Here is a 10,947-nt window from a genome sequence, read left to right as displayed (position 1 = left end):
ACGATAATCTTATGATAATCTAGCTAGGATCATGCATGATATTGCATGATTTTGTGCATGACCTTGCCATGATCTTACAATGCAAGATTTTTTCATGATCTTTCAAGGATCTTACCAAGATCTCGCCATGATCCTACCAAGATCTTGTTAGATCTTACTCGTGCATAATCTTGCAAGATTTTGTGCGTACGATCTTGCCATGAGAGCTTACATGATTTTTTCATGATCTTTCTAAGATCTTACCATGATCCAACGATGATCTTTCCATGATCCAACGATGATCTGTCAAAGATCTTACCATAATCCAACGATGATCTTGTTAAGATCATGCTAGAACTTTTCAGGTCATGCATAATCTGGCAAGATTTTGTGCATAATTCTTCCATGACCTTACAAGATATTTTCGTGATCTTTCCAATATAGGGCGCCGTTTGTAAATAAATTCGGAACCAAAAACAACATGTTTCTGTTGCGATTTAAATTGTATTTACTTGCAAACTGTGATTTATTAAATCGCAAGTGCAGTGGTTCTGCGATGTATTTAAAAGGCAAATGCATTGCCATTGTCATGAACTAAATTGCAAGCATTGTTATTGCCATTTGTTAAATCAAAAATATATTTATGCATGATATTGCAAGATTTTGTGCGTGATCTAGCCATGATCTTACAAGAACTTTTCATGATGTTTCCAAGATCTTATTATGTCCTAAGATGATCTTGCTAAGATAATGCAAGAAATTGGCAGAACATGCGTGATCTTGCCATGATCTTACAAGATTTTTTCGTGATTTTGTCAAAAGGTGTACCGAGTTAGAAACACTGCGTACATCTTTGATGCTTTCATGATCAAGGCAGGCATAAACCAGGGCATTGAGTGATGTACAGAGAGACTACATTTCAGCCATATTTACGTAACTAAGAACTCGAAGTGTTTTATTTAAAATAAAGCGGATGAAACGTGTATACAAAACTCACTAAACTATCCCATTTGGCAAAACTCCCTCTTCTAACTTTCTGCTTGCTTGTGCGGCACTCAAATGTGTATTAATCCACATTGTGCTGCCAATGGCCAACTAAAAAATAATAATAATGAAAGAAAGTTCTTAAAATGGACTGAACAAGCTATCTTGCTCGAATGTAAAACAATCTAAACGTTACTCGACAAGCTTTGACAATAGAGTTAATTCAAATGAATGATTGTTAACTGACTTATGAAGATTAAGCTTCCAATAGCCTAACTGAAAGTGTTCTTTCATTGTATTTTGATTAATTTCGTATCCTATATAGTTTTCCATGGCATTAAAACCAATCTACCGACATTGATTGATTTGACTATATATCTCTTATGTGTATAAACATGTCATGCCTGGTTGCATGACATTAAAACATGTCATGCCTGGTTGCATGCCGTATCCTATGGCATTAAAACCAATCTACCGACATTGATTGATTTGACTATATATCTCTTATGTGTATAAACATCTCATGCCTGGTTGCATGACATTAAAACATGTCATGCCTGGTTGCATGCCGTATCCTATGGCATTAAAACCAATCTACCGACATTGATTGATTTGACTATATACCTCTTATGTGTATAAACATGTCATGCCTGGTTGCACGTTTTATAGTTATCATCAAATTGCTTCTGATTAACGTGAGCATGGGGAACAATGTTGTATTGCACACCATAAACATGACTTTACTTGGCAATACAGTAAAAGTTATTGTTGAAAATAACTTCTGTGAAATGCTGTATAGAAGACTTTTCCTATTCTCGCTGATGGTTATGGTCTCGGAAAAATTATATGCCAATGACATAGACATGAATCAACATACATTATTTTTTAGTTCAGCTGAGCGTTTTGGGTTACCACATTCTCTTATACCATGCGAACCTAATATCTTGGGTTTCATTTGTGATCTCCAGTCAACTATGAAGAAAAGAAAAATAAACAATACTTGTTTCATGCGACTTCAGAAAGTCAAGGACAAGAATATGTTAATACCATAACTTTTTCTTTCATTGTTCTCACAGTGTTTATCTTTCAACTTTATACTTTCTTTGTAAGCAGTCATCTGAACAGAATGGTCTTCGTTCATTGGTTTAAACGTATTCATAGTTGAGTCAGGAATGATGATTGGTTGTTTTGCCGAAGCTGGAACGAATGGCTTCACAGTATCTGATGTTTGTTGACAATTCTCTACTTTATAACTTTGCAATGGATTGCCTTCGATTACCTAACGATAAACGTAAAAGACTATCAAAACCATAAATTTCTCAAGAAAAAATATTTGGACTTTCTTATTAGATATCACACCTGTTCTCTGGTCCAATTATTTGCCTTATGACCTGTACAAATAAGTTTCTCCACAGCATTCCATTTTGTATTGATACGATTATTATCGGTCGGGCGCTTTCCGTTCTTGCTATTGAAAAATTTTTCGCCGTCTTTATCAATGAAATGCTTGATCTGAGCACAGGCCTTTTCAAAGAGTTCATCCTGGCAACATTTTTCACAAGTGACTTCTTCGTTTTTAGTTGAATCCAGTTTTCGACATTTGGTGAAACTCTTTTTGGATAGATTTATTTTTGATAACCTGAAACAGAATTTAATAGTGACAAGGTTTGGGATGACCAAAATGTCAGTCTGTGAGGCACTGGTATTCTGATCTACAACGCTCTCATTTTCTATGTATTAGGTATATAACACTATATTTGGACGAAACTGCATGTTACTATATTAAGTCTTTGTCGGTAACTCAAGCCTTGGTAATTAATATAGCCATCACTCTAATTAACATACCAACAATCAATTAGTCATAGTAATTGATACATTATAGTTTAAGACTTACCAACAATCAATTAGTTATAGTAATTGATACATTATAGTTTAAGACGTACCAACAATCAATTAGTCATAGTAATTGATACATTATAGTTTAAGACATACCAACAATCAATTAGTTATAGTAATTGAACATTATAGTTTAAGACGTACCAACAATCAATTAGTCATAGTAATTGATACATTATAGTTTAAGACATACCAACAATCAATTAGTTATAGTAATTGATACATTATAGTTTAAGACGTACCAACAATCAATTAGTCATAGTAATTGATACATTATAGTTTAAGACGTACCAACAATCAATTAGTCATAGTAATTGATACATTATAGTTTAGGACATACCAACAATCAATTAGTTATAGTAATTGATACATTATAGTTTAAGACGTACCAACAAGAGAGTAAATTTGCCATACTATTGCTTGAATTATTCATATTTTTCGCGTCTTCGTCCAAGAGACGCGCTTCTTCTTTTTTACTGACTTTGTCAATTGCAAAGTCTTTTTTGAAACAGCTAGTCCCAACAATCAAATCTATCGGTGATGACGTTTTTCTGTCTATGTCGAATGATTTTTCAGACGTACGGGTGTTGACAAGGACAGTACCGCGTTTATTGCTCATCTGACATGATGAATTGTCTTCCATGTTCATCTCACAGTTACCTTTAACAGGCATTTTTGTCCCCATGACTTCAAAATCCGCATTGTTTGGTTTTATCCATGAGTCGATTTTTGGATGAGGGGCGCTTCCCCTACAAAAAAGAATGATTCCTCGATATAAAGTTAGGACTGCAACTAGGTAGGATGTATTTCAATTTCAAAATAAACTATAAAGATAGATAGACGGTTGCACGAAGCCTGGATAGCGTTATCCATTGAATAGCAATTTTTTTAAACTTTTATAAAGCCTTTTAAAATGCAAAAAATATAAGATTCGAACTGAGCAATCAATGAAATAAATATTGATTTGAAGACTACGAAATTTCTTTGTCGTAAGAAAAATATAAACACCTTTTCTACAAGTTTGAAAATTTTTCATATCCAATGGATAACGCTTTCCACGCTTCGTGCAACCGGCCCCTGCAAATTGACAAAAATAAATACAAATAGAAACTCTATACTACAGATAAATCAATAAAAACGTAAAACACAATACACGAAAGCTTCCTTCCCAAAACTATAACTATATGAAAGATTTCTATACTATACAACAATCACAATTAAAAGTTTTTTGTGCTTTCAGTTTTCACTTTCGGAATGTGGAGCTCATTACTTCGTGTAGTCGTTCTTCACAATTAAAACCAAATATTTTTTTAAAAAAATGCGGTACTGTTCCAGTCAAGGACTTTTTAACCAATTCATATACAACAGGTGGGCTTTTATATGAAAGAGTCAGTCTTATAACAAAAAAAACACAACTGTCTAACAGTAAATTCTAAGCATAACCATTGAGTAACGAATGGCGATGTTTAAAATTCGACTACCGCTATGATGTTGACTACCGCTGTTGACCACCGTAGAAGACTACCACTAAGGTTGTCGAGACGCCAGTCGAATTCAACAAACCTTCTCAGGACTGTACTAACCTGGATCGACATCTAAAAACATGTGGGTGTCCTTTTATAAGGTACACCCTCACTGCAAAAATTCTCGGTGTTCGGACACCCAGACACCCACGGCTTCCAAGCCCCTGGTGTGGGTTTAAACATGTACAAAGTTTTCTATATTAGGAGTTAGTTACATTACAGTGAGTTAAGTGTGATGAACTGGATACAAAAGACATACAAGGTGGTACAAATGAGGTGTAAAGACAAAACCTTAATTTAAATACAGTGATCATTCGTTGCTCAATAGCTCTGCTTGGAATTCTGGGACCGGTCGCACGAAGCATGGATATCCACTGGATGGCAAAAATTTTCAAACTTGTAAAAACGTGTTTGTATTTTTCTTACGACAAAAAATTTCGTAATTTTCCAAACGCTATTTTAATTCGTTGATTGCTTGTGTGGAATCTTGTATTTTTGCTTTTTAAAGGTTTTATAAAAGTATACAAAAATTGCTATCCAGTGGATAGCGTTATCCAGGCTTCATGCAACCGGCCCCTGACCTACAGTCTATCAATAAAACCCATGCTACATTAAGATGTTGTACAACAACTTTGCTATCTACAAAGTACCAATCATTTCTTCATCATACCTTGTGGTTTTGGATTTGTTTGCAAAACTCTGCCAAGGTTTTTCGTTTTTCCAATTGATGCGAGCTATTGCGTCGACATTGGTTATATCGTGAGGGTTGTGATGATGCAGTAGTCTTTGGTCTTGCATATCTCTGGTATACTTTTTCATCTTGCTCTTCGGACTTTCTCGAGATTTTCTGTTGTGCAAAACAAATAAATAAAAAGCAAAACCATACCTTGCACTGTTAACTTAGGTAGAATATCCTGCTGGACAATAGACATCAAAGAAAAATGTCTAAAAAGTTGGCTACACAAACCTTGTTGTCGGCTAGAAGGCCGCTTTCTATGACAGATTTGATTGAATGAATAAGTCACGTGAGAATCGTATAGAAAATTAAGAAAGCCGAAGTATTTACCTTAGTGAGGCACCGGAATTCTTTAGGCATGGCTTTAACCTTTACGAATCAAATATCAACAGTGTGAGAAGGAAATAAAGACATTTTGGAAGGATCCTTTTTACAGCCATACTCCCCCCCCCCTTTCGATAGTTTTCAAATGGACTCTTTGAGTTATTATATAAAAATCATGACCAGCCGACAATTTAAAGAAATATAGTATAAAGCAAAAATAGTAACAAATTTCACCGATTGAGAAAGATGTCGTTGTATTTTCTTAAAACAGAACTTTTAGAGGAAATCGCCACGCATGCCAAGATAAGGAATACGAACTCAGAGTTTAGGTAGATTATCATCTATTGATGAGCGGTTGTCAATGGGAATAGAATCATTGACTTTGAAATAAAGTCGAAAATTTACAGTTCACTTCTCGTCTTGTTTTGATGCATATTTTGCAATCTCAAGATGTCTTGTTTTTTCGGAATTTGCTTTATACTATATGTGTTATTATATAATGACTGGAAAATTTGAGTACAAGTATGACAAACGCACCGTTCTTGGAGTGCTTCTTCGACATCTTTGCTTGGGCTTACAGTTCTAAAATATAATTACGATAATGCAGATTTGCGTGCAAATTTCAAGAAGATACGAACCAATAAAGATTCGGCGAAACGTACTTTTTTGTCGGAATTGTGCTGACGTTTGATCCTAAAAAGAAGAAACAAATCATTTAAACTCATAACAGATTATCAGATTAACTCAATCCAAATCGTGCTGGTAAACACTAAACAATATTTGAGTCTTAATAGGAAAAGTAGATCGCATTGCTTTAGAAGCATTCTCATCCATGATGTTTTCCAAATGCTTATATATCTGCCTATACTTTAAGAAAACACAGTTAAGGAAACATTTGCCTTTTCTTTGATATTACTTTTTTGGTTTCATGAGTATTGAAAACAAATATTTCCAACGAATTGATGTTTTTAGTGTTTCTCCATCTTGGAATGAAATACGGTGAAACAAATGGTTGTGTTTTTTGACTCTGAAGATGACTACCGCTAAGGTTGTCGAAACGTCAGTCAACAACAACAAAAACAGTCCTTCTCAGGACTATAAGAGCCTGGACGATCTACATCTACAAACATGTAACAATATTCTTGTTGTATAGTACCTTTTCTTTGAGAGAGTATTGCGCTTCCCACATATCTTTTTCCTGCACGATTTTTTCTTTTTTTCACGATTGCTCGGCGAGAGTTACAAGTTGTATCGATTATCAAACTTCTGCAACTCATTTCGTTATCTTCCTGCTTCGATGCCTTGCAATCTTCCGTCGTCCTTCCGTCTTCACAACTCTGCTTGTTATCATTCGATAAAGAAGTGCCAATACGACTTGTGACAGTCGATACGGGCAAAGTAATAAATGTTGGAATTACATGTTTCTCAAAATCAACACTTGAAATCTCGCCTTCAGTACAGCGCCTTGGACGATGACCTTCAATCGTATGAGAACATTTTTCATTTTCCGTGTCCTTTACCGCCGACTCAGAAGCATTCACGTAATCAAGTTTGTCGTTAGAAGTGTTCGATTTCAGATCTGATGAAACCTAGACGAAAACAAGTTCGACCCTTAAAAATAGGATGTAAGGGATATTTGTACTGAATCATGAATCGAAAAGCCATTTAAGGCGAGTCAGGTATGAGATGAAAAAGATTCGTGGCAAGTTTTTTAAAAACAGACTAAATGCAAATCTACTAATATCCATTGATAATAAGGGCAAAGATATCACTTGTTTTTTAAGTGGAAAAACACATAATGAAGCTTTAAGAAGATACCCGTTTTTTAAAATTATTTGAACATTTGACATGACTTTGAATGAAACAGTCTGCGCAAAGCATGCTGGATGTTTCCCTTAGTTTAAATGCTTCCCTCAATTCCCTATTCTTCGCAACACGAGCCGTGAGTAAAAAAAGATAGAATCAACTATGATTGGCCAGTTCCCATTTTTCTGCAATGCAACTACGTAACGCCGTGTCTTTCATATTTTTTTATCACTTACTTCAACATTACATTGTGATTTTGTACAATTTTCTTCGTCATTACAATGATCATTAACATTAATCTCTTCGTTCGGGAAATCGTCGATACTGTTTGACGAGACACAGTCGTTATTTGAAAGGCTATTTGTCGATACCCAAGGAGTGATTGCAGATTGATAATTCCTTGCTTTGATAGCCGTTTCAAATATGTACTCTTGAATCCTTCTCTCTTTTTCTATTTTTCTTGCCACATCATTTTTATCCTTCGTGACGTCATTCTCCTTTCTTCTTTGTCCGAATGTCGTACCAACAACGCAGCCTACCCCATCAAGCACACTCCTGCAGTTGAAAAATGGTAATTGTGACATTACAACAATGAGACGCATGCGTTGATTGGTCTATAGCTGAGTTTACATGAGCCTGTGCAAACCGATCTCAGCTCAACCAATTAAATCAATCAATGAGAATTTGCAAATCAATCATGAATACAATACATGTTAGAGGAAAAATTAAAACGTTTGTTTTAAACTTAACTTTTACGCATTGCATGTAAAACATGTTTTTCGTCTTCACACTGGCTTACGTAATCCTCGGAGACATTTTTGAAAACACTTGTGCACTCGACCTTCGGTCTTGGGCTTACACTGATCTACTATTAAGTTCACCAAAAGGTCTCCTCGGTTTGCATAAGCCTGTGCAAACACAGTAAACATTTTTATTTCTCAAATGAAGTACATTGGACATAAAGTACATTTTTGCTCACCACACTATTTTATCCCCTTAGTTTTCATTGTTTTTGTAAATTGAGTTGCCATATTATAGCAGTGGGAAACAAAGGGTCAATCAACAGTGCCCTATAACTGAATTTACCGTAGGGAGGAGTCTTTTGACAAGAGCGAAGCCGTGAAATCGTATAAATAGGTGTGACGTCATGTCGTAGATGATACCAATGTGTAATAGAGATAGTGTGACCATATATCGTCACGTGACTAACTTTTTCGCCTACGTCATATTTTTTCAATTTTGAGATGTTTGCCTAAAACTACTATTTGCTCACTGGTGTGTTTTGTATTTATTGCCAAAGCAAAGTCTATTGACCAATCAAAAAACGACTCAGTAAATGTTCATTATATATGATATACAATAAAATGTTTGACTGCTTTTAAAATCACACCGATTCTTTACTCTTTTCTCCAAACTCCCAAAAATGACTTATGAATAAAAGTTAGCAAAGTGACACCATGTAAATTCCCTCCCTCACCCTCCCCTAGATTTGGTCTGAGGGACTTGACTCTGCAATCTGCTTTACATGGTTGCAAAATTCAAAACACGGAGCCCCAAAACGTTTTTCGGCAGCTCTGATAAAACGCGAAACTGCTTATAACCTTTTCACTTCTGCAGCTTTATTCCCTCCAGCCGAACGTCGTTTCACTCTCATGACACGAAGTTTAGTTGCCATGAGATCTCTTGCACGCTTCGATGCATCTTTCTCCTTTGCTGTCTTTTGTCGTTTTGCGGATCTTTCACGTGAAAAACTCGTGATGCATACCCGGTGATCACGAATGATAAGAGGTGATGTGTTTTTGTGATGATTCTTTTTCAGTTCTTCGAGGAAGAGCGTGTTGTAGACCGCGTATGTCGCATCACATTGCCTTGTTTCCACGGTAACAATGACATCATCTTTAGTTGTTCCCATAATGTCGGCAGTAAGTTGGATAAGCTTAATTATAAATGAAGAAAAATAATCATAGACTTTCAAAGTATTGAACTATCATGCAGTTGAAGGATTGTCTTAACATTAATGCTGCTACACACTTCACCTTATTTTTTGTATTCCTATCCAGTTCAGGCACACTAAACGCGGAAAAGTTTGAATGATTTCCGAGCGAATACCATATATGGTTCTTGATCATTTTTATTGTGTATCGCTTTGTCATTTTCGGTTGAAGGATGTTTGACACGAGAGCGGCGAAGTCTAAAGTTTAAAGACATATTTGAACATCGAAGCGAAGAAGAACATAAGTACTCACTTGAAAACAAGGATGAGCTGACTAATTCAATCTCATCTCGAAGAACAAGATGAGGTGACTAAGTCAATCTCATCTCGAAGAACAGGATGAGCTGACTAATTCAATCTCATCTCGAAGAACAGGATTAGGTGACTAAGTCAATCTCATCTCGAAGAACAGGATGAGCTGACTAATTCAATCTCATCTCGAAGAACAGGATTAGGTGACTAAGTCAATCTCATCTCGAAGAACAGGATGAGCTGACTAATTCAATCTCATCTCGAAGAACAGGATTAGGTGACTAAGTCAATCTCATCTCGAAGAACAGGATGAGCTGACTAAGTCAATCTCATCCTGAATAACAAATACGATAAGCTCACTACTTCAACTTCATCCTGAAGAACAAGATGAATTGATTACTTAAGCTCGTTCATAAGAGTAAACAGGATGAGTTGACTGTGTAAAACTCAAGAGCGCTCTCTAACCATGACCACTGCTGTATGATTTGATGTATAATGCCACACACCTGAACTCAAATCTTTCATTTTTTCTCTATGAAACTCGGTGACGCCTTTGTTTATGGAGGACACCAAATTGCCGTAGTTTTCGCTTCTAAATCAAAAATTGATAAAAAGTTCTTCAAAATGAAAATTTTTACAAGAAAAACCAAACCAAACAAAACAACAAAGTGTAGAAAAATTCATGACTGATCAACTAATACGTTGAACGAAGTATTGTGGCAAGTAATCCCCAAGGTGTGTGATATCCTACAATATCCTACAAAGTACCCCAAACGAAAAAGTCATTAACTAGGTTTGATGTGTATGCTGAAACTTGTTCAGTACAAAAGTCTATAAAAAGTCATTATTATCAAGAGAATTATGTTATCTAGGTGTGATATTTAAAATCATAGCCTAAACAAGCTTTTATATACAGATGAGATAAATCAAAAATTTAAGCTTAACATGTTCTTAAAATCTAAATTGTTATAGGCAGGGTTGTAATTTGGTTGCAATACATTTTGTTGTGAAAAGTTTTTAGTTATTCAAAATTATTTGGCGGGGGGCTCGCCCCAGGACTGCATAATATAGCGCACCGCAGGACTGCAGGTCCCAGCAAATTTTTGATGTCGGTAGAAAAAAAATTTGGTTAAAAGTTCTAAAAGTTAGAATTCTCAAAGAAAAAAAACTGGATGGACATTGAAAGGAAAAACAGAAAGGAAGAATAAGCTTCATGTATATAAAGACACATTGCTTGCCTGACAGTAGTCTCTGCACTCAGAAAGTAAGAACACAGTAGCTAAGAAAAAGTTTTTGCAGTTCTTACAAGTCATTTCTTCAACTATTGCATTTAACAGTAGCGATTGATGCGTATGATTTCATTCATATATTTGTTGAGAGAAAATGTCCGCCAGGCGTTGTTTTTTTGCAGAAAATACTTACGCAGGCGTTGTGGTCCCAGAAAATGAGATATT

General features: G+C 35.5%; 1 protein-coding gene across 2 annotated transcripts; it reads right to left on the bottom strand.

Annotated features, from left to right (window-relative positions):
* Positions 1–907: 907 nt before the first annotated feature.
* LOC124450276 lies at positions 908–10,078 on the bottom strand. Of its 2 annotated transcripts, XM_047000908.1 has the most exons (11): positions 10,000–10,078; positions 9,285–9,439; positions 8,850–9,184; positions 7,485–7,803; positions 6,599–7,031; positions 6,105–6,135; positions 5,980–6,024; positions 5,449–5,487; positions 5,350–5,375; positions 5,053–5,229; positions 3,593–3,608 (listed from the first exon to the last, which is right to left on the bottom strand). In XM_047000908.1, the coding sequence occupies exons 1-10, from the start codon at positions 10,016–10,018 to the stop codon at positions 5,198–5,200; spliced, it is 1,434 nt and encodes a 477-aa protein (XP_046856864.1). In that variant the 5' UTR covers positions 10,019–10,078; the 3' UTR covers positions 3,593–3,608; positions 5,053–5,197. The 2 variants fall into 2 exon arrangements, with proteins under 2 accessions (XP_046856865.1, XP_046856864.1); XM_047000909.1 differs by lacking the exons at positions 5,449–5,487; positions 5,980–6,024; positions 6,105–6,135; ... (3 more) ...; positions 9,285–9,439; positions 10,000–10,078 and adding exons at positions 908–1,074; positions 1,841–1,935; positions 2,011–2,242; positions 2,323–2,602 and having other exon boundaries at positions 3,249–3,608; positions 5,350–5,442.
* Positions 10,079–10,947: the final 869 nt, after the last annotated feature.

This window comes from Xenia sp. Carnegie-2017, unplaced genomic scaffold (genome assembly GCF_021976095.1).
Source record: "Xenia sp. Carnegie-2017 unplaced genomic scaffold, XeniaSp_v1 HiC_scaffold_24, whole genome shotgun sequence".
Taxonomy (NCBI): Eukaryota; Metazoa; Cnidaria; class Anthozoa; order Malacalcyonacea; family Xeniidae; genus Xenia; species Xenia sp. Carnegie-2017.
Note: the sequence above shows the minus strand (reverse complement) of the source record. Positions and strands in the feature narration are given on the sequence as shown.